The 24,725-nt window shown below is 36.4% G+C and overlaps 1 protein-coding gene across 3 annotated transcripts in view; it reads left to right on the top strand.

Annotated features, from left to right (window-relative positions):
• KIDINS220 (kinase D interacting substrate 220) overlaps positions 1-18,147 on the top strand; it is an 86,477-nt gene extending 68,330 nt beyond the window's left edge. Inside the window, exons 25-30 of one of the 3 annotated variants that reach the window (XM_076332817.1) lie at positions 1,866-1,976; positions 2,853-2,909; positions 9,484-9,630; positions 11,421-11,519; positions 12,689-12,937; positions 15,730-18,147. In XM_076332817.1, coding sequence (XP_076188932.1) covers positions 1,866-1,976; positions 2,853-2,909; positions 9,484-9,630; positions 11,421-11,519; positions 12,689-12,937; positions 15,730-17,001 — 1,935 coding nt within the window. In that variant the 3' untranslated portion in view covers positions 17,002-18,147. The remainder of the gene's footprint in view (positions 1-1,865; positions 1,977-2,852; positions 2,910-9,483; positions 9,631-11,420; positions 11,520-12,688; positions 12,938-15,729) is intronic. The other 2 variants (XM_076332818.1, XM_076332819.1) reach the window with 2 other exon arrangements.
• Positions 18,148-24,725: the final 6,578 nt, after the last annotated feature.

The raw sequence follows: 24,725 nt of genomic DNA on the forward strand, positions 1-24,725 counted from the left end.
GTTTTAAATCAGTGAATTTTCTGAGTGATCCTATACTAAGCAATAAATGTAAGGCAAAGGCTAGGTATTGGTTCTCCTACCTATTTAAAACAAAACGAAACAAACTTCCACATTTAGATTAATGGTTACAGTGCGTATCATGTCACTTCATATGTTGGAAGAGCATATGAACTTTTTGTGGTGATCGTGTGAAAGAGTGTGCAAAGACTACCTCTAGCAGCTAAGAATATGGAACCATTTGTATTTTCCAGAAATGACTCAAAGTTGTAGCATATGCCATCTAGGTAGTTCATGTATGCAGGAATTAAACTTTAATTTGTCAGCTCATTTACAGCTGCTTCTGAATGCAGAGTTTTTTCAGTCCTTAGAGACAAATCCAAAGTGGAATACTTCAAGAAATTTTACTCCTCCCTCATATATTGGCCATCAAGTCATAAAATTATTTACTCTGTGCTGAATTTGGTGCAGTAGACTACTCAGAACCTTGTCATGTGCAGAAACACAAACCAAATAGTATGTTCTGTTTTGTTAAATAGCTGGGTAATACAATTTTTTAAATGCTATGTATAGAAACATCAGAAATCTGTAAGACAGCCATTATTTTGAGATTTCTGGGTATTTTTTTTAAGAACTGGGTAATGAATTAAAAGCAATGAGCACTGTAATTCTGCTTTCCTAAAGTCTAAAGGCTGTATTGCTTTCCATTACATTGCCTTAAAAGAGAACTGTTAAGGAGATGAAAATCTATTTCAAAACCTAACTCAAATTCACAGATAGGTCAAAATAAAATTTCACAATATTGGAAAAGCAGTTTGTACTTCCTAACTGCATTTCCAGTTGTAAGGTTCATAATTCTTAAATGCACGCTCGTGCATGCACACACAGAGAAGGTTTTGTTGCATGCCAGTGGGTAGCATGTGAATTTCGGGGAATGTGTTTTTGCAGTTGATTTTAAAACTTGAAAGAGTGAAGCATATGGAGTCCTGTGTTGGAAGTATATTTGTAATGTTGAGATCTCTATATCTTCTAGAAGTGACTTTATTAATAAAGTCTGAGTTCTCATTTGGACTCTTTACACTGATGTGCTGATAAGACTTTTGGAAACTTGGATAGTGTTTATTTTCTTGAAATTTGTTAGTAAAAAGGGATAAAAAGGAACCTGGTTATAAAAATTGTGATTAGTTAACTGATGTTTGTGGAGGGAAAAAAAGTATTTCTATTTTTAAAAAATGTTTTTGATATTTGTTTTATGATAATTAACATTGTCCTTTAAAATGGTATTTGTATTGAACAACATGCATTGATGTATTTCCAACAAAACAAAGCTCAAATGTTGTCTGATATAAAAATCTATTTATAGATTTATAAAATCTAGTATTTGTGGAAGCCTTCAGATTGGTTACCACAAATATGGGAAGTTCTAGTGATGCTATTATGCATCACATTTTTTTCTTTTGGTACAGTTGTCTTAAGTATTATGAAACACTAAGTTTTACTGAGCATCTAATTTTGGGTTTAGCCAGTCTGAGAGGGTGTAATTATCAGAATTATCCTTAAATGATCCTTTTCCCATACTCAGAACAGATGTTAGAGTGTAGCTACCAAAACCACTCCAACTCTGTTCCTCCAGAATACCATGCCAGAGCACCCATTGGGGCTGAGGGATTTTGAAGAACTCGCTCCACAGTTTTTGATTGAATTCTGTTCAATGCAAAAAGTAAAGAAAGCTATTAGTAATTGCTATTTTTCACTTTATTAAACTCAACTAGAGGATGTGTTTTGTTGAAATAAGTTTTATTTTATTATTACATTTTGATTTGTGTAATTGTTTGTCCCTTTTTTGTTACGTTTTTTTTTTTCCATAGCCATTCTTTGCCCCATATCTTTACATGCCAAGGTATTACCCTGGCAGTTCTCATCTCATCTCACGTCCACCACTAAAAACGAGTTTGTCCAGAGATCAGAACAATGGCCTAGTAAGTATTTTGAAGGATAATTCAAATACTAACCTAGACAATAAATATAGTGAGTAATGAAAATGAAGGTTATTAATGATGATTCACTATTCGACAAGTACAAGCTCTGTATTACAAATAGTTTAAGCAAAGGTGTTATTAACATGTAATGTAAAATGTATTTTGTTTTAACTTTAGAAATTACTTAGAGAGGAAAACCAATTCTAACATCCAGGTATCAAGATTAGAGGAGTATGACCTGTAATATTGGCAGGAAAATATTTTAATGAAAATGCCAGCTGTACTACAGTAAAGAAATGAATATAGTGTAGTATTGTAAGAAAAAGAGTGCTACTTGTAAATTTATGTTCAAATTTTATAAGATAAAGTTACATCCTTTAATGTTGTAGAGAATACTAGAGATTGGAAGGCCAAAGTAAAAAGTTAAAAGTAATGTTTTAAATATTTAAGTAAAACAAAATACATTTTATCTTAAGTATGCATCAGTTGTAGCTTGGTTTTGTAGGTATATATAATTCAACTTTGTTTACCCATTGAAAAGGAAAAACGAGCTGACTTTTCTAGCTTCCTATAGAATAATAAAATTCCTGTTTAACAGTATTTATTTTACTGACAGATGGCTGTTCAGACAGAATTAAGAACTAAGGAAAGCTAAAAAAGTAAAAGCCTCACTTGTCAATCAGTTTATTTCTAGGATATTGATACAATGAGCAAAGCTATTAAAAGGTGGTAAAATCTTTAATCACTTAAGGAAAAGAAGTGTGTTTCTGTTGAATTATGTATTATTACGAGATCATTCTCATTCACTGTTTACTTCATATTTTTTGTTGAGCCCTTGATCATTTTACCCAAACCGTAATATTTTGTTGTTGTTAGGATGTTATCAAGGAGGATGCTGATGAGGGGCTTCCTTCACCCACAGACCCCTCAATGGTAAATGAGTAGTCATGTGGTGTGGAAATCTTAGCATCTCATTGCTTTTTCAGCAGTAATGAGTCTGCATTAATCATAACTGCAGTTCACTAACACTGCATCAGTGGCTTTGGTGGGCAAATAGAGTAGCTGAAAACTAATGTAGTTCGTGAGTGAATTTAAGAGCTAATATTTCACTTATAAGATGTATTATATTTTCCCTTGTAGTTTTCCCCTTGCCTTTCTCAGTAGCTATGGTGAGCTTTCAGTAAAAAGAGTGTTGTGGTAGCTAAAGAGAGTGAAGAATGACAGCTGGTCATTCGGTGCTTAGATTTTAGAATTAAGTAACTGTGTTTTTTCCGCTTTAGTCAACTCTCTCACCTGATCCATACTTCTTGGTGACATAAAGCTATTGCAGTTAACACAGTATAAAGCAACTTTCAATAGAAATTAAAAAAAAAAAAATTGCTGGTCATAAGCTTATTCTTGAGTCAGAATGCTAACATCTACCTTTTCCATGACTTGTTGTTTTATCCTAAGTATTCACACAAAGATATCTTCTTTATGGGTATCTGTTTTAACTCTTAACTGTGGGAATCGATGAAAAATCATGGTTTATTACCAAAACAAAGAGGTTAATATGTTTGTCATCATTCTCTTAATACTTGCTGCCAATAGTGTTGGCAACAGTTATAGTTTGATCTCAGTTAGTTTTTCTTCTAGTAAATAATTGCAAAAATGTCTTTCCATTGTTGTGCAATGAAAAAATTCCAGAACTGTATTTAACTGCACATAACCTTCACTGAGCACCATGTATGGGTGATGCCATGGAAAACGTACCCTAAAGTTCTCTCTCCCAGGTCATTAGCTATCTCGTGTGTGAAGGGATGACTTTGGAGTAAGTTTTTCTGGTAGTATATTTTTGGAGATGCTGATGCCTTCCCTGTGTTTGATTCCTTATCTCAGTATCCCATTCTCTTCCCAGTCCTTTCCAGTTTGTCAGTGCAAGGAGAAAAAGTAAGGACTATTGAGAAAGTAGTAGAGTGATGGCTGAAGTATGTGTGTATCTGTGAGTGTGGGAAGGGCCACAGGACTGGAAAAGTCTCAGGGCAAAGAGGTGAATGAGCTCCAGCAGCAGACCTGGGCCCGATTGCTCTTCTGCTTGCTGCTCTGAGTGTGTATCTTAAGCACACAGAGGCTGCAGTTTCAAGCAGCAATTTAAAAGACTCATGTAAGATATGTAGTCTATTGGCTGTAGGTAAGAAAATACAGGAGTTAGAACATTAAAAGGAAACTTTGTCTGAAATAACGATAATGGAGGATTTTATTAGATCTATTTTTGAGTTTAATTTATGCTACTGTGAATCTGTGTAGTACAGCACATCAGATCATACACTTTTCTAAGACTTAGCAATATTTAACCTACAGTGTAAATATAAAATTTTGAATTTTTTAAAATCTCTTGGGTAGTTTGCAAGAATGTTGTGAGTCAGGGTATGGTATTAGAATAGACCACTATTTCAGTTGGAACGGACCTACAACAATCATCTGGTCCAACTGCCTGACCACTTCAGGGCTGACCAAAAGTTGAAGCATGTTATTAAGGGCCTTGTCCAAATGCTTCTTAAACACTGACAGGCCTGGGGCATCGACCACCTCCCTGGGAAGCCTGTTCCAGTGTTTGACCACCCTCTCGGTAAAGAAGATTGTGTGCCTGACAGGATACCTCATCAGGGTTTCATCTATTCTAAAAACACTTCTTTTGTAGACTTTATTGAAATTTCGTTGAAAGGAAACAGTATTATACCTGTTTTAGGTACTGCAATTATCCAGAGGTGATGGGTACAATAATTTCATCCAGCTATTTAGGTAGCTCTTAGTTGATGGGTCATTGCCACTATATAAATGATACAGCTTTTACTTATTAAATGGATTGGTGTATGCAAAGTAATGAAATAGACTAAAAAATTGTACACAGTAGTTAATGAACACCAAGATGTGTAACTGGTTTGATGATTGAAAACAAGAGGAGCGTGTAGAATCAAAATTGTCTTTCATGCAAATCTGGCAAGGAGCCAGAAATGTTGCAATTTTACATCTGTGTAAAGTAGAGAATAATAAATTTTTTGAATGTTCTAAGTCTTACAGGGCAAAAACCAGTTTCTTCAGGAGTATCAATTTTTTTTACACAGATCATCATTGCTACTCAATTGCATGAGTTGGCAGAGCTGTGTTGAGGATGTTACGTGATATAGTTAAGGCTCTGTCGGTGTTGTCAGTCTGACACTGGAGTTGACTGAGTTCTGAAATTTCAGATCCTAATCATTAGTCTTGTAAAATCAGTGTAAGTCTAGGTTAGCTTAGTGGCAATCAGAAATCTTTTGAGAGCAGTCATCTTGTATCAATAATTAGACTTCTGTGACCTTCTATATTTGGATTCTGTTGCTGATGATAAAACTTGTCTATCTTAGACTGTAGTTTACTGTTCTTTACTGAATGGATCAAAACATAGATGTCAAACCGGTAAGTTTACCAATACCATCTATGTAGTTGTGCTAACATGAAAGTGCATTGCAAATTTTAGGGTATCAGCTTAAATCACTAATGCAAATAGGCTTGACTTAAGACGTCAACTTTTGCACATCTGTGATGGAGGCAAACATGCATTTCTGCTGACTTTACTATACAAATGGTTATTTCTGACAGGAACTGCAAAAACTTCTAGAGTGTTCTTCTGAGGAGTTTATCATCGGATCGTAGTGTAACCAATATCTGTTCATAGTATCCCCTATTATGTTAGAAAGCAAACTAGTATTAGCAGTGGTTATCTGTCATAAACTTAATCGTGTGCTTTAGTTTGCGTTGTTAATTATGACTTGTTAGGATGCAGCTTGTTGCGATATAATTACTTTGTTTAAATACATTTTTCATACTGCATTGAATATATAATATCTTAAGATGTAGTATGTGTGCTTTGAATGAGAACTAACAGTCCAGAGCATGTAGTGTAGATAAACATACAATATTCATTAAGAAACTGGAAGTGCTTCTCAAAAGTTTGAGCATGAATGAAAGTGTGTGGCATGGGATTTTATTATATGGATTTTCTAGGTGCTTTTATGTAGTATTTTTGTGCTTTGAATATTTGTTCTTAAATGAAGTACCTTTTCAGTTCTGTAGGTGGTGGTGGTTTGCTTTTTTGCGGGAGTGGGATGGTGGTGGTGTGTGTGTGCTCTAGATAGGAGGTGTCAAAGTTATTTGAGATACATTGTTGGTATAACGTGATCTTGAAATGGCAGGAGAATGTTTGGTTAAAAGCAGGATTTTCCATCAGAAACATAATGTAGAATTTTTATGCAAACAAAATACAGCAAGTGTTGCTTTTTTAAAAGTGCAAAATGGAGTAGTCTGCTCATAGGAAAATAGTATTTGTATAGCATATACTAAATGTGTATTCTGAAGGTCTACCTTAAAAGTTTCATCACATTATGAAAATATCCCGTTTCTATCCTAGCACTGATTTCCTCTGTTTACTTCAAAGCATGTCATCTGTATGTTCAACCTTTCTGATGTCACTTTAAGCTGTTGTTTCTTTCCATTCTGTTTTGTCCTTTTCTCAAAGCCGTGTAAGCCTGGGTTAAACAAAAACAGACAGGTACAGCCACTTTCTGTGAATTATCATTCACTTATTTCAGAGTAATTTCAGAAGCTGTCATACTGGTGCTTCATGCTGGGCTGTCTGTAAACTAATGCTCATTACTAGCCTTGAGGTTTGTTTTGACAAGCTGCTTTTAGCTTTTGCATGGCAAATACTTTTCAGACTAATGTTCTGTAAGCATCTTTAACAAAACCACTAAGGCTGAAAAATGTGTCAGTTTAAGTACAGTTTTAATTCACTTACATGATGACAGTATCCCTAAAGCTATTACATTACTTATTCTTCAGAGAGTGCTTTTTATAAAGAAAGATTTAGATTAATGTGCATCTATTTCAAACAGTTCACACTTTAACAAAAATAGTCTAAATATTTTAGTGCTTTTCCATATTTTTTTATACACAGAAGAGTTTCTAAACTAACTCTTAATGCATGCAGAAAGAATGACTTGTTCTTGATTGTTAAAAAAATATTTTGATCTGAAGGAGAACTGTTAAATTAGAAGTGTTTAAAACTTTTCTTCGTTTATTTGTAGATGTGTGATAGATAATATATTTAATAGATTCAGAGAATGAAGGCAATTGCTTGTGCACATTGCTTAGGGATCATTTCTTTTAGTAGTGCCACAATGTAATTTTTGGCTGTAACGGTTTCTTTTATTTTAATTGATAAGCTTTCTTTCAAGAAATAATTAAGATTTGAATTAACTTAATACCTTTTCTTTTTTGGTATATTATCTAACTCATACCAATAGTAAATAGTGTGTTTATGGGGAAATAATAGACAAAACTGGTATTGCGAAGAAAATCTCAAAGTGATTTTTTAAAGAGGAAAAATAGAGATGTACATAAAAGAAGTATATGATAAATAGTTTATGGATGAAGCTTCTTCCTGTCATCTTCATCAGTTTGATGGTTGGCTTGTATCCTTAACATGATAAAGATTTTAGCTGTGCTAAAAATCAGACTAGATTAAGACCTAAATTTCATCCTTTAGATGCCTAATATGATAACTTATTAGGTATTGTAGGCACCTAATTAGGGAGACATTGCAGAATCTGAAAAGTAACTGTCTTGTCCTCAGAAGGAATACCAAGCCCCTAAGTTAGGTGCCCAGACTGTAGTGGAATTATAATGCTTAATTTTTATGCAATAATTTCGGTAGACTACGTACCCAGAAAATGGGGTATATCTTTTGTTTGTTTAGTGTCCAGTTGACATCACATAAAAAAAATATAAATGGTCAAAGGAACAAAGATTAGTGCCCCAGCTCTGTTTTCAGGCAAGTGTGCGAACTGCTAGACTTAGATTCCCCACAGCCTCCTGTAGTGTTCTTGAGTGAAGGTGATAGTTTGCCAGTTTTAAGTCCATTTCAAGCACATCTGGCAGAGAGCTTTGGGGGAATGACATGAAATAGCATCTAAACTTTGAAACTCAGAGTAGCTTAGGTGGGGAGCGTGCCTACCTCCCCAGATCAGGATATCTCCGATACAGTAAGTTAGAAATAACTCTGAGGTTAAATGGTAGTAGATAATGGGTTTTTGGATTGCTGCCTTGGAATTAATAGTTGAATAAATTCTTCTTAAATATCCTGGTTTAGATAATTCAGATATGGTTAATGCCATTCTGTGTGATAATCCTTGGTTTTTATAAGCAATATATTTGGATCTATTAATTTATATTAATTCTGAAAGATTAAATAACTTTGAAGTAATTAAATAAAAATGAAAAAAATATTGCGACTATAAAAACAGTCTTCATTGGTGATTTGAGGAATATAGTCAAACTTCGTTAACTGAACTCTGGATAGTCAAAATGCACTTTTACATCCCAGGGTTTACGCATGTGATGATGAGCTCTGAGGCTGTGGAAGCTCTTTTGCATCCTCCCAAAACAAGCTTTGTTTGGTGCATGGTCTACAAGAGCTGAAACCAAAACTTCACGTTCAGAAAAAGGGGAGGGTGCAACCTCCCTCCCAGGAGGAGGGCGCACAAGTATTTCATAGCTGATAGAACTGGTTCTGATTTTGCTTTTAAGAATTTGGAATCACTAGCATAACTGTTTAGAGCTTTGCACTTTGCTCCTACTTAATGCACAGGTCCCCATCCAGGGAGAATGTGGGTTTTTTTGACAACACACTGTCTTAGTATACTGACTACCTGCAGATGCATTTGTTTTGTTTTTTCCATGCTTTCTTTGAAATTCCCAGAAGCTGGCAACATTAACAGGACAGCTTCTGTGTTACAGATCTGAGTTGTGAATAATTTCTACCTAATCTTGCAAAAGTTCAATATATATGAAGCATCCTCATAGTATCTTGGAGGGCAGTGGTGGTGCTGCTCTGTTTCTGTACTGTGGTACACAGCCCCTTGGCTGATCTTGCATAAATGGAGCTGAAGGAACCTCTGGAAAATGGACAGATGTTGCTAAAATTACCCAATGAATCCAAGTAATTGGGGAGTTATGTTTTAGGTCATCTTTGTCTGATACTAAACCAGGAGTTTTTAAGACAGGAAAATCTAAGTTGTGTCTGCATTATTTAAAAAAAAAATCAAACCAAAAACCAAACCCCAAACCAAACTAACTACTAAAATCAGGGGGAAACTCTGAGTAAAGGTGCATTTGAAATTGATTAACCCGTACTTAATATTTCTGATTTTTATATTGCTTTTCTTAAATAACATTATTTAAGAGAGTTATTTTCTCACGTAGGCAGGACTCAAGATGCTGTGGTTTTTCTCATATAAATACCTATAATAAATGTTTCCCAATATATAGATATTCTAATAGTAATTAAAAATGCCTGTGCATTCTTATTCTTACCTCTTAATTTTAAAATGTAGTTGAACACAACTTGATTTGTGTTAGTGTATATTGTGAAATTCTGGGTGTACTGAGTATTTGAACAAATCTTATGTGCACATTTTCTCACTTCTTACAGGGAGCAGGAGCAGGCACAGGATCAGCCACAGGAGTATCACATGTGTCTCTGAGTACAATGAGTGTGGAAGCTGTGTGTGAGAAGCTAAAGCAGATAGATGGTCTGGATCAGAGCATGCTACCTCAGTACTCTGCAACTATAAGAAAGGTATCAGCTGAATTTCATTAACGTATTTAGTACCTAAACATGGAGATACACAAGGAAAAGGAAATACTTAGTTGCCTTTTTTCGTGAAAATGTTTATTGAAACACATCAAATGTCAAAACAACATCCTAACGTCTATGCGTACTAAGTTTGGAGGACATTTTAATACAAGCATCTATTTTTCAGAGAAAATGCTCTCTCTCAGAAAGGAAAAACAGACTCAGAAATATAAATGCTGATGAGACTGGTTATTTTGAGAAAAGAAGCAAGAAAAACATTTTCAAAATTGCCACGTGTAGATAAATAGGGTTGCAAATGTGTTCTATGTCCAGGTAGCAACATCTCTTTTTTTTCCCCCCTGAGAAGTTGGCACATCTGTTGTAAATGAGTGGTGAAGATGGTTCCATTTCTGTCTTATCACATTCCACATCTATTTGCTTCAGAAAAAGGCCACTGTACATTTTTCTGTTCCTGCTCTTTTCTCTGAGACATTAGCACAGAATAATTTTTTTCTTCATTACTTTTTTCCACCATTCTGTGTGCTCCTTTTACAAAGAAAGAAGGGGAAAATATGAAGGTTGTCATCAGTGAATGTTTTTGCTGAGCTCACTTTGTCCCGGTACCTATCATATCTTAAAAAATACAGGGAGGATATTGATTCAAGGATTAAGAGACAGGTTTATCATAGGAAGCTACAGCGATGTTGCTTAAAGCAAGAAGTAGGATGTTGGATTGCAGCTCATTAAGTGTAGCTGCAAAAAATTCCAGTTGCTTCAGTGGCTCTAGAGTGCTAAAAGAATGTGCTCATCAGTTATCTCTAATGAGATTCCTCTTATTTATATTCTTGCATTTCTTACTACAAGTGATATCATGTAAAAAGGAAGAATGAAAATGGCTCAGCCTGGTCTTTTTCCTAGTTTGATTAAGACTGTCTGCTGGGATATGGGAACAAAACCACCGAGATCCCTCAGACTGAGCAGAGTTCTCAACTTGGGTCTTCCATTTTGTGGCTGCTCTCCTAAGACATGGTTCCTCTTTTACGTTCTGTCCATCCACTGATACATGGTATAAAGAGAAATACTTCTCATTGTTATGTAAGGAAAATCGTTCTGTATCGAGTTTGGTGCTGTTGGAAGTTAAGCACTGTATAAACACGCCTAACATAAGGAATCAGCTTCCTGGAATATAGATGGTGTTCAGGCACTTCTGTCTTGATCTCTGAAGGATGATGAAAATCAGAAAGAAGTCTAGTCTTCTATCCCTGGGTATTTCCGATGATGGGAGGAATGTAAGCCTGTATTTATGCAGCGAGGGAACTTGATGGAGGTAGTACCTGATCTTAGATGCCTCAAGCCAGGGGTCAGATGATGCCTGGGACTTAACTGATTATCTTCAGATATTCGGGCCTCTGCAGTCCGTTTGTGTTCCGAGTCTGAGAAGTCTAGGCAGATGAATGTGGTTTATCATCCGTGAAATTTTTTACTGCTGTGTTGTTTCCTTATGTCTGTTTATAGAACATAATCATATTGCCTTTCCTATACACATTTTTGATGGGTTTAATATTTTCATTCTTTTCATGACACGTAGGTTCTTCTTGTCCATCAGCAATCGTCAATAAATATTCTTTTATAAAAACGTGTTTATTACATAGGATTGGATTTAAGAGTGATGTTGGGGAGTTTCACTAGTAGTCACCATCAATATATCCAATTTTAATTAAGTTTTCAGTCTGATACTGCCACACCATAAGTCTTGTATTGGTAATTTACATGACTTAGTTTTATTGTTTTAGGCAAATATAAATGGCCGTGTCTTGGCTCAGTGCAACATTGATGAACTGAAAAAAGAAATGAATATGAATTTTGGTGACTGGCACCTGTTCAGGAGCATGGTAAGACTTTCTCTTCAGTATTCAGGTCATCATAAATTTGTCTTTTTCATTACGAACCTTATCTTTTTTTCTTTCCTATTGCTTTCTTGTTATCATCATCTTTAAGATTATAAGTATCGTCTTAAAACATGCATGCATTTATTATTTTGTTACTTTGTCTTTTTGTCTTGAGCACTTTAATGAAGAACTGGTTGCCTATGGCTTTGCATCTTAATTGTTTGTGAACTCTGAAGTTTTGCCTCCTCTTTGTAAGATCTGTTTTTCCTGTGTGGGTTCCCTTTTCCCTTTTTAAATTTGCCTATTTTAATGAAATTGTCAGAACTTAATTCTCTTTGAAGCCTCTGTCCTTCTGTTAAAAGTTAGTCAGGGAGTTCACAGTATATTAGTGCGAGGAAGTGGACAGCCAGGCTCTTAGAGATGCATGGCACACAATTTCATAAGCATGATTTTAAAAGAAACTTAATCTAAAAATCAAGCCAATGAGATAAATGTACAATATTCAATTGACACATACTTGTATAACACGAGAATGCTGCATTGCATACTATTATTGAAGCATATATATAGATATCTAATTTTCCGTATTTCCCTCCTCCCAATTTGTGAGTAAATGACAGTTTTACAGTGAGGGTTATGCATCAGAGAGAACTGTGTTTTCTCTTAAGTATTTTTAGTATATTGCCAGTTTTCTTTCTGAAAATAACAGTATGTCTCTCAACTGCTAAATCAGTCTTGAAAACACTGAGAATTACAAGATGCGATTTATTGTTAGATTCAGGTTGATTAAACTATGAAATGGAAGTGTTTGGTTTTGCTTTTAAATTGTAATTTATCACTTATCTAGTTTTACAAGAATTTAAGTGTTTTGTGGCATATGAGTTCTTTTAAGGGTCTGAGCATAATAATATTTTGTAAAGAATAATAATAATTTGTAAACACAAAAAAATTCTTAAATATTAAAATGTGATTTGCAGTAAAGACAATGAATGCACTAGATCTGTGAACAGACTTTTCTTCGTACTTTTCCATGTTCACCACCACCTGTGCAAGTACACTTTTACAGTTGTGAATTCCTTGTTCCTATTTTTAATAGAATTCTTCTTTAACAATTTTGAGAACTTCTTCTATTTATGTAATTACATTTATAATGTCTCTTTTTGTGTGTTAAGATACTTGAAATGAGAAATTCAGAAAATCAGGCTGTTCAGGAAGATCCTCGTGGAACAACTGAGCATGTTACCACTGCGATTCCTCATAGTGAACTTACTCGTCGTCCTGGGCAGAACACTGAGTTGCCACACACTGAGCTTACAGGTCTTTCTGGTCAAGCTCCCTACACACTTAACTTCAGCTTTGAAGAACTCAACACAATTGGTCTTGATGAAGCTCCTCCACGCCATAGTAACTTAAGTTGGCAGGTATTTAATAGAGAAATGTATTCTGCTTGCTTACCTGTATGGTAAAGGTTTTTTTCCATTCTTGGATACAGACAGGTCAAGAAGTAAGTCTGCTGTGACAGTTCAGGTACTTTCAGTTCTCAGTCTTGGCAAAGACCAGTTTTGCAGAGTTGTAAAATCTAACCACACTCTCTGAGTCAAAGTCTTTAGTCTTTGCCATCTGAAAACTATTCATCTGTTCCAGTAATCACTCTTCAAGAGAAAAAAATCAAAGCTATCGTGCTTTTCTCATCTAGCTTAGGGCAGCGTCCTGCAAGATTTCTGTTTATCGTAGTATTCAGAATTTGTGTGTGAAATATTTTAGCTATGTGCTAGCCAGATGTTATACTATTCAAAGGATTACAGATACATTTATTAGGCTTTTTTTAAACAGACAACTACAGTGCTCTGTGACATCAGAGCCTTGTCCTGACAATGCATAATCTATTCGTAGACTCCAGAGCTGACATCTTTCTCTAACTACAGCTTCTGTCATACGTTATGGTCATTTTTCTTCTGTATCTTACGAAATCACCTGAAGTGTGTGATTTTCTTTTGTCCTTTTTAAGAAATAAGACAAATCAGTTGGTATCTAAATAGTGATTAGAATTAAAAAACAAAACAAAACAAACCCCAAACCCAAACATTTAGCAGCTTTTTAATCTCTGAAAGTCTAAATTAGAAAATCTTGAGGGTGCATCAAAATAGGAAGACACCCCAAATTACTAGCTATAGGTGATATTTTTAATATTCAGAATTGTCACTGAAAAGAGGTTTGGGATATATATCCCAGAGAGAGATTTCTGTCTCAAATACCTCTGTGTGTGTGCATGCGCACACACTTGTGTGTGTCTGTAGGATCCTGATTACCCTTACTGCCTGTTTCCAGCAACGGAGTATCAGTGTATGTTTTTCCAAACCAAAGTGGCATGACTCACATTTGTTACTTTGTTTTTGTATCAAAAGCGAAGAAGTACAAGAAAATCTTTTTTAAAACACTCTGAAATGCAAGTTTAAATAAATAGTGCTTCTGATGCCATACAGTTACCTGAAGTTCTATCAAAAGAATGATAAAGGTAGTTTGTCCTTAAGAGAACATTAGAATTCGCCTATTGGAATTTTTGAAGTCAATACTGATTAAAAATAATATTGCTGCTTCTCTGTAAAAAGAAGGAGTACTACTGGAAATGCACAACAAAATAAAATATTTCTCTTTTTGGTGAGGAACCATAGCTGCTGTGAGTATGGATAAACAGTAGTGAATATGCATAAATAATCCAGTGTTAATATTTCTGAGATTCTTGCATTTTGCTTTGGGCATTGAATTGCTTAGCAGTTATGGCAGATAGAAGTCATTTAAACACCATTTTCCTTTAGTTAATCATGTTTAGCTGTTCCCCAGTGTTCTGGTGTATATACAACATTATTGATCTTATGAAAAGCTGTCAGTAATACTTGTTTAGTAATATAGAGGGAATAATGGAATGGTAACCTGCAGAGCTCGTGTATATTGCTTGCTGGGGGGATTATGAGCATCTTCTGAGAAGGAAAGAAACATGTTGGTTTGCATTGCATTCCAGTGCAGAACAAGAAAAAGGAAAAGATGATGAACAGAAACAAGAAAGATAGGAGCGATGCATGTAAGAGCAGGAGAAAGGTGGGGGGAAGGAGGAAAGAAAAACAGAGGGTGAGAAAGAGAAGGATGGACCAAGAGGGTGTATCTATCTGATTAAGCAATTCTGTTCTAAATCTTAAATTCATTCACAGTGTTTGAATCCACACATTCATTTTCCTGTTTACATTTAGCTTGTTAAAATTACCCAAGCCCTTTTAGGTTTTTTCTTAATAGTGTTTTCTAGTAGAAGTTAGGTTTTTGAAACTTGGTTCATTTTCAGTGTTGCCCCAAATAAGACATAATACCTCAACAGTCTTTCAAAATCTCATCTCTTGGGCACTGCGAAGTTGAGTAGGTTTCCTGAAGTACTTACTGCTTAAGGCAATGCCTCGGCTCCAATGCACTGGGCACTGTACATCTTTTACTTGGTGGTAGTGAGCAGCCCGCTATATGCATGACACGAAGCTGTACGTTCAGCCACAATCCATTCCTTTACTTTGTTCAGCTCTGTGCTAGACCTTGGTTCTAGCATTTAATAGATGGCCTAGCGTCCTGTGCCTATGGAGTTCTCTGTGTGCACACTAAAAGAGAGCAGAGGTGGGGGCAAAGAGGAATATGTTTGTCCGAGACCCGATTTTTCTGAAATCAGCTATATGCAATGGGATTTTGCCAGGATATATTGAAGTAGGTAAGATGGGGGTCTTTTAAAAACGTTTTTGGGAGATGTTCAGCATTTAGATGAACTCTTGCTGTTTTTCTAATATAAAATGCTAAATTTGTAAGTGTACAAAAATGTATTAGAAAAGCTCATCTTGACATACAAATTCAGTTGTTATAATTATATACTCAAAAGAGTTAGCCTCAAATGCACTGGATAAAATGCTTGTTTTGTGGAAGTCTTCCGTTATGGGGACCAACAATAAGAATACTTTGTAAGTTTAGTGAATGTGTGTGTGATTACATATGTATGATTATAGTAAGCATATTTTAATTATAGCATTGACAATTTCACTTGCATAATCTATTCACAGCAACAAAAAAAATCATTTAAGCACATACTTGATACTTTGAGTTATTTTATTTAAAAAGATCAATAAAAGTAAAAATAAATAGTTCATTTAACTGTTATCTCTCTCTTTTCTTTCTTTTTGTTTTCCAGTCACAAACTCGTAGAACTCCAAGTCTTTCAAGTCTTAACTCTCAAGATTCTAGTATTGAAATATCAAAGCTTACTGACAAGGTGCAGGCAGAATACCGAGATGCATATAGAGAGTATATTGCTCAAATGTCACAGTTAGAAGGAGGTGCCAACTCTACTACAGTAAGTGGTAGGTCCTCCCCTCATAGCTCAAGTGCTTTCTATATGGGGCAGAGTACATCAGGGGGTTCCTTGCATTCCAGTGCAGAACAGGAAAAAGGAAAAGATGGTGAACAGAAACAAGATGATGGAAGAAAGTCCTTCTTGCTGAAGAGGAATGATGTTGTTGATTACAGTACTTCAGGTGTTTCTACTAATGATGCATCTCCTTTGGATCCTATTACTGAAGAAGATGAAAAATCTGATCAGTCCGGTTCCAAGCTTCTCCCAGGAAAGAAGTCTTCGGAAAGAACAAGTATTTTCCAGGCTGCAGATTTAAAGCTTAAGGGAGTTACTCTCCGGTATCAGAAACTTCCAAGTGATGAAGATGAGTCAGGAACTGAGGAATCGGATAATACTCCACTTCTTAAGGAAGGTAAAGATAAGAAAACAGATGGCAAAATAGAGAAGCAGCCCAAATCTCCAGAACATGGATCTGAACCTATTAGAACCTTCATCAAAGCAAAGGAGTATTTGACAGATGCCCTTTTGGACAAAAAAGATTCCTCTGACTCTGGTGTAAGATCCAATGAAAGTTCTCCAAATCATTCCCTCCATAATGAAGGAGCAGATGATTCACAGCTTGAAAAGGCAAATCTCATTGAACTTGAAGATGACAGTCACAGTGGAAAGAGAGGAATTCCACACAGCCTTAGTGGCCTTCAAGATCCAGCTGTGGTTCGCATGTCTATTTGCTCAGAAGATAAAAAAAGCCCTTCTGAAAGCAGCTTGATAGCAAGTAGCCCAGAAGAGAACTGGCCAGCTTGCCAGAAAGTCTATAATTTAAATAGAACCCCTAGTACAGTAACCTTAAATAATAACAGTGCTCCAAACAATCGAGCTAATCAAAATTTTGAAGAAATACAAGGTATCAGAGATTCACCTCAAATTATCCTGCACCCTGGCTCAGGTTCCAATTCAACTGCGGTTCAGAACGAGAACCTGAAGAGCGTTGCTCACAAGCGGAGCCAGCGTTCAAGTTATACCAGGCTTTCAAAAGATTCATCAGAGCTCCACACTGTTACGGCCTCAGAAGGGGCTGGTTTTGGAGAAGAAAGAGAGAGTATCCTGTAAAAAGCAGCCAGGTTAAAACAGAGCATGCCCCTGAATTGTAGCTTCCTTGGAATTCCTTGTCAGTGTGTGGTTACATTAAGCTCTGTAGTTTAAGCTTTCAATATCGTAATAGAAGGTCTAGATTGTTTTCAGTCATTTTCTGGAGAGAAGAAGTAATTTTTACAAGAAGCAAATTACTTCAGACCTTCCCCACATATAAAAAGCATTACTTGTCAGCATGGAAAACCAATTCTTTGTTAAGACACTGTGCAAAGGTTTGGTCAGGGGCAGATGTTACAGAAGTAAGTATGGTTTAATTATTAAAATTATGTTGTGATTTTACTTTTCTGTTGGGATATGTATTACTTATCCCTTCTAAACAGTCCAGTTAAGTCTGCATACTTGCAAGTAAAGTTAAGACTGTGCATCTTTGCCATTTGATGTAAGAGATGCCAGAAGATTAAATACCACAACCTGTGATACCCTTATCAAGCTTTGCATTAATTAGTGGATTAATGTGTGCAACATATATTACATATGTTGAAATTTGATGTTAAGATACCTGTTTGGCTATACGTACGCTTTTACTCTCTGTATGTTCAGTAATTGCTGTCGGCTTTGTGAACTTTGGGTAGAGTGGTGATAAGGTTTGTAAGGAACATTATCTTGATGTGTCATTGGAATTGGCAGTTATTTATAAGGTAATACCTTATCATTGCTTTAGTGGATCCATTATTTATTATAGGTACATAATTTTGCAGTCACTGCTCTAAATAGATGCAACCACCTGAACTATGTTAAAATATTGTAAGGATAAAGTATGAATGTGATGTCTGAACTTACGGAGTATCTGTTGCTGTGTGTGATCTTTCCTTGGTACAGTGTTTATCATTTGGTTATGGAAAGAAAAATTAGCAGTGTTTGCCATTTTAAAAATAATGCATACTTTTTGGAATCTCGTCAGAGCTGTACACCAGCTTCTTTGTTTCTGAAGTACAGTGTTTGAAAATTTTTATGTCATCTAAGTAATGTACCTGAATGTTACTGTAGCAAATACTTGTACTGTCCAGTGAAATCTGCATGTTTTTGAGGAAGAATTGTTCGAACTAGACTCTGGTAGTACAAAGAGAATAAAAAATAAATTGGCATGTTGGGTTTGTGTCCAAATTTCTGTTTATTGCAGTATTTTGTTTCTTCACTTGATAAAAATGTTACATCCATGTTGTTTTGGTTAAAGTACTTCATGGATTTAATTAAAAAGAATGCATTAAAACAATATTGTTATTAATACAATACTAAATAAGCATCAAGTATAAAAATACATTTGATAAATGGAATTGCCAAAGCAGATGTTTCTAAAGAAAGTGCTGTGAGCTGCGGAGATGTGGCCACCTCCTGCTAGTCCGAAGCAGTAATCCTGCTGTTTGTGGCAATTAACATGTGCTGGTAGTTCTGCACAGCTTTATTTCTGTCCTAGTGCGTCTCCAGCCAGATGCCTCCAGTGGGACCATGCGGTCGTGGCCTTTGTTATCCAAATCAAGAGGATGCTTTTCTATGCCAGCGTCAACAGAGAAAAACTGGCTTTATCTAGGCTCTTTATTTTTCCATTCCATGGATGTCTTGTACTTACAGGACTGGAGACGTGATCTGTACGTTTTTGGATTCTGTTAAATTGGAGCATTATTTGATTGAATTAAAATTTACTCATCAGAGTGTTACAGAAGTACTGGAAACTTGTGTGCACGTATCTTTATCTATTAGAAAGATTATTAGTTTAACCAAAAAGCCTCCCAAAACAAAATAAGAAGCCCTCAAAGCCTGTGTAGCTTCATGATATTTTGCTGAATCTTTGGGAACAATTTTTTTGGTTTAGGTTCTTCCTATTAAAAAAAAACCCCAAAAGTACATCACTCTGCTTTCTGAAATCTTTGGGATGTAACAGCTTTTTACAGAAAGATATTTATAAGCATTGTTTTGTAAGAGAGGACAAGAAGTGTAGCCTTCTTCATTTAGATATATTCACAGTATTGATGAAAGATACCAATTATTTCAAATAATTTTGTCTGTTCAAGTCCTCAAATAATCTAAACTGATGAATTTCAAATTTTCATATGCTTTTGAGATCTTTTTCATCCTGCAAGTTTTATTCCTTAAGTCTTCATAAAATACCAAATTTGGGATGAAATAGGTAGTTGAGTGGAAAACTTTTCCGTGTTTCTATTTTGTATTCCTTAATACCAGTGTAATTGCTTGCCATCACTAAGAAACACTAGTTACAAGCAAAGTGTCTGTGTAAGATTGTACAGGGCTTAATGTAGTACTCTCTTTGGGTATGTAGATCCATGCCCCGCATGGGATGTGGGTACCTAAAATCATTTCAGTTCCAAATAGTGGTTCAGTCCTGCTTCCTTTAACTGCTTTACATAATAATGCATGCTGTAGTTCATATATCAGATGTGTTCATGGGCTTGTTATTTAATGCCTTCCTAGCGAAGTTCCTAGAATCAGCAAAATGTGAGTGCTTCATAGCCAATTCAAGGACAGTATGCTACAAAAGCTGTTTGTTAATAGGACAGTAAATATAACCGGCACTTAAAATCTACTTGCATAAAAATAACTAGACAGAATGCATTTTTCTTCTCCATTGAAGCATCTTTTTAATTTTTTTTTATACAGGTGTTCATAAGCAAACAGAAGAAAGTGTAGTACTCTGATAAAGGGAGAGAGGAAAAGAGAGAGGAGAGAGAAACGGAGTACTTAATACAGCACAGTAGTAAGAAGTGTCTTTTGGTACATGATAAATATATACGTTAGTTACTGTACATGTTTAATGAATTTTTCACATGTAGGATATGAAAGAGTAGCATTTGCAAGAATTAAAAATACACTGCAGTTTCATAGCTGAAACTTGTTTTTTCTCTACCACGGTTGCTATGGTTACTAGCTTGCTTAGTTTGTTGCACAATTCTTGGAGTTAAGAAACCATAAACAATTTCCAGTGTTGAAATATGAAAAGTTAGCTCTGTGACTTGTGGGAATCATGGAACCCCAGAGTTCCATGGAGAACGGAAATGAATGAAGAGTATAAAACAGTAAGACAACTGCAAACTCATTTCTGGTACTCGCCGCTTTCCAGAACTCTTGTAATGATAGTTTATGTGTCCATGCTAATTTTGGATGACTGAACACTACGGGTACTTGAAACCATGACTACTTTGCCTAACTGAATCTGAAGAGCACAGTTTGGCCTGTCCTCATGTTCTGATGCCTGGATATGTTTGCACACTAGGGTGAAAATAAATCATTTTTGAAAGGAAAAATTGGATGCAAGTAACATGGCAGGATTTATGTGAGACACTTGTGGCTATTTGCCAGCTTTTTCCAGGGTTGCAGTTTATGAGGAAGGGGGAGAGGGAAATTCTTATATCCCATTTGTAAAACTTGCAACAAAATAATGATCTAGTAAAATTCTCAGAGATTCTGGAAAAAGTTTTCCATTTTGTGTCTGTCCTGGTCAGTCTGGGATATCTGATCACCCTGTATGACTTTGCCCATGCAGCAGAATATATATGTGGTATTAGTAAGTTTTCAGTCCTTAGCTTTCTTAAGTTTTCTTTCCAAATACTGTTAATTTTTTTGTTTTTTCTCTTTTTTTTTTTTTTTTTTTTTTCCTAATATAATCTTTGGGAAACTTTCCTGGGACACACTTAGCATGGGTTTATACAGTATGCTGAAAATAGGTGGCTTCTCTTGTGGTCTGGGGTTCAGCTGTTCACATCTATCCACAGAATCTTCGAAGCCTGTTTTTTACCTTTGCAACTCTCATGGGAAGCTTTCTGGACGTCACGGTAAGAATATGGGAAGTTCTTTGTATGGCCACGAGATACTCAGGCAGAGGATCCCCAATAGCATCTGTTATCCATAGTCCAGCATGTTGCACCCCATGGCCTTGATGCTAGATAGCTTTATCATCTGTGACAGGTTTATTTATGTTTCTAAATACATTACTAAGAAATTGCTAAAGAAAATAATATCTGGATATTTGAGGTCTCTTAACTGAAAGCCACAGTTGTGGTAAAACAGAAGTGTTAATACCTAGTAGTGAATTTTCAGATATGTGAGAGAAATACAATGTGCTAATTAGTGTAAGATAAAGCCTGCTGTTAGGATTTTCGTCTTTTCTGTGCCAAATAATAGCTGTAGTGGGGAGAACTTGGAGCAGAATTCAAATTTCAGTTAAGCAGAAAAGACTGGAAAGACTGTGCTAACCTCACGCGCTGTTTTCTGTTAGCCTTGTGCATTTTATTTTCTAGATTTTGGTTACCTTTATTAAGGTCCATTTCATCCATATAGGGGCGGAGTGGGGATAATTTTACTTGGAATCTTTCTCCGTGGAAATACAGAACAGTTTCATGAGTTTGGCATGTTCTCTGAATTTCATCAAAAAGGGAAAAAAAATAGGGAACTGGGTGCTCAAAAATTTTAATAATATAAAGTATAAATAATATCAAACCATGTTTCCAACAGAACTAGAATTTTTTAAACACTAATTGGCAAATGGAGACCTATCAAACAGTGTTAAAAAGATTATTTTAGCTATTTAACGTAGAATAGAATAGAATCATGGAATAGAATAGTTTGGGTTGGAAGGGACCTCTAAAGGTCATCTAGTCCAACCCCCCTGCTGTAGGCAGTGACATCTTCAACTACATCAGGTTGCTCAGAGCCCCGTCCAACCTGACCTGGAATGTTTCCAGGGATGGGGCATCCACCACCTCTCGGGGCAACCTGTGCCAGTGCTTCACCACCCTCACAGTAAAGAATTTCTTCCTTAGATCTAGTCTCAATCTACCCTCTTTTAGGTTAAGGCTGTTACCCCTTGTCCTGTCGCAACAGGCCCTGCTAAAAAGTTTGTCCCCGTCTTTCTTATAAGCCCCCTTTAAGTACTGATAGGCTGCAATAAGGTCTCCCCAAAGCCTTCTCTTCTCTAGGCTGAACAACCCCAACTCTCTCAGCCTTTCTTCATAGCAGAGGTGTTCCATCCCCCTGATCATTTTTGTGACCCTCCTCTGGACCCGCTCCAACAGGTCCGTGTCTTTCTTATGCTGAGGGCTCCAGAGCTGGACGCAGGACTCCAGGTGGGGTCTCACCAGAGCAGAGCAGAGGGGCAGAATCACCTCCCTCGACCTGCTGGCCACGCTGCTTTGGATGCAGCCCAGGATATGGTTGGCCTTCTGGGCTGCGAGCGCACATTGCTGGCTCGTGTCCAGCTTTTCATCCACCAGTACCCCCAAGTCCTTCTCGGCAGGGCTGCTCTCAATCCCTTCATCCCCCAGCCTGTATTGATACCGGAGGTTGCCCCGACCCAGGTGCAGGACCTTGCACTTGGCCTTGTTGAACCTCATGAGGTTCACACGGGCCCACTTCTCGAGCTTGTCCAGGTCCCTCTGGATGGCATCCCGTCCCTCTGGCATGTCGACCGCACCACTCAGCTTGGTGTCATCTGCAAACTTGCTGAGGGTGCACTCGATCCCACTGTCTGTGTCCTTGATGAAGATATTAAACAGTACTGGTCCCAGTACGGACCCCTGCGGGACGCCACTCGTCACCAGTCTCCATCTGGACATTGAGCCGTTGGCCACTACCCTCTGGATGTGACCATCTAACTAATTCCTCACCCACCAGACAGTCCACCCATCAAATCCATACATCAAATCCATATCCAGATAACTTTTTCATTATCATGCGAACTGTGTATGCAGTATGTTCTGCCCTTTGGTTAACAAACGGAAGCAGGTTATAGAAGTCAAAACGCAATTTAAAGCTGATGAAAAGCTGATTTTTTTTTTTGGCTGTAGTGTGTTTCTTGTTTTATTTCATTGATCTTATGCTTAGGTATCTTATGATTGCTTTGTTAAAGTCTTCACATGGAATTCTCTAATAGAGGTGTGTGTGCATTGCAGCTTAGCACAGCTTCTGGCACTGTAATGATTCTTTTGTGGTAAAACATAAGACTAATCATAGAGGAGGTTTTCTTCTTTTATTGAGCTTTGAGTCTAACATCTGTATTTTCATTTGCAGGTCTAAGTCCTGTGATGCACTTAGTATTTTAGTTAAGTTTTGTTCTAGAAATTTATGCCGTCTTCCATAAAGACTCAGAGCTACAGGTTTTTTAGCAATGTTTTCTCAGTCATAAGTGATTGTAGTTCCTTAATAAGAATGATGCTTGCAACACCAAATGTTTTGGCCTTAAAAAGCATTAAAAGGTGTTTTTTTTTTCCCCAAAGCATGTTTTGTTATGATAGTGACACTGGATAAACTTTTAAAACAAATGCTGTTGGCTGATTTCCTTCTCTTAGTTTATCATATCTTAGGGTCACCTTCTTCTGAAGTGGAAGAAAAAAAAACCCTTGGAATATTTTAGAAGAACATGGCTTTTTGGAGGAAAAAAGAATAGGTGAGAGGTTGTGTGAGGTTCTGTGTAACAAAAGGTTGTATTTGAGAGTTAGTGTATATTTCTTTTAAAGACGGGATTCTAGCAACAGAGCATACTTTTTGTTATGTGAATTCTTAGTGTTGCCATTACATAGTACAGTGTACAGGGTTCTTTTGTGTTTCAAGTCTCCTTTCTGAGTACTGATACCACATATCTTCATTGCTTCTTACAGAAGTAACCTGGATTGGAGAATTATCTTTTTAAGTAAACCAGTGTCTGTATATCATTACTTGAGTACATGTTTATTGTTTATGAAAGAAGGGGAGGAGAGGAATAATAGTGTCCATTATAAGATTTTACTTGTGTCCAGGATTTCTCATGATAGAAAACAAAAGAACAAAGTTTGAATGGTTTGTATGTGTCCCTAGAACCTAGAAATAAAAACACAGGCATAAAATATTGACTGTGGGGAACAGTAAAGCGAAAATGGAAATTCTGTGATGCCTTACTGCCTTTCCTCACTAATTAAACTACAGGGAAGCAATCAGCAGAGATTTAACTTTTTTGTTTCTTAATATTTCTCTCTTCTGAAATAATGTGATGGTTTGTGCTTGGCTAAAGGCAATACATATTCTTGAATCTGTTTACACATCCCGGCGCCTTCAGATCTTTCTGAATTTGTCATAGTACTTTTGAGAGGCAGCAAAATTTTACTAGCCTCATTTTGGACACCAGAAAAATCCTTTCCCACCTCATCAATGGTAGAATACAGAGTTATACATATTTTCTAGGAGAGTCAAGAATTAAATCCTGAGCTTTCATCTGCCAGTCAAATTGGACTTTTATTGATGTCAGAGGCCCCCTTTATGTTCATTTAAACCATGCAAAGTCCTGAAATCTAAACTGAATATTACTATTAAGTTAGCTTTCTGTCATCACTCAGCATTTTTTTTTCCATCCTCTTCATGTTTCCTCGTCGACTGTAAACCTTGCAGCCTGTTTGTGGTCCTCTCCCTTTTTGGCAAAAAGTTAAGATTCTAACTTTGAATGTCTTTGGCATGCCAGCCATTTGGGACTAAGTAAATTTGCTTTCCCTTGTTCTTACTGGACATGCTTGTGTCCTGTCTTGCCCCCGCTCACCATGTTCAGTGCATGAATACATCGTGTAGAACACTTGGAACTGTTTCAGTTCTGCCTGACCACCTGACTGGTAGTTGGGGCTTTGGTTGCTGACAGTGTAACTTACCTTCTCTTCAACTTCTTCTTCATAACCTCAGAACTGCTGTACACTGCAGTTTTTCCCACTTCA

The sequence above is a fragment of the Aptenodytes patagonicus genome, chromosome 3 (genome assembly GCF_965638725.1).
Source record: "Aptenodytes patagonicus chromosome 3, bAptPat1.pri.cur, whole genome shotgun sequence".
Lineage (NCBI taxonomy): Eukaryota > Metazoa > Chordata > Aves > Sphenisciformes > Spheniscidae > Aptenodytes > Aptenodytes patagonicus.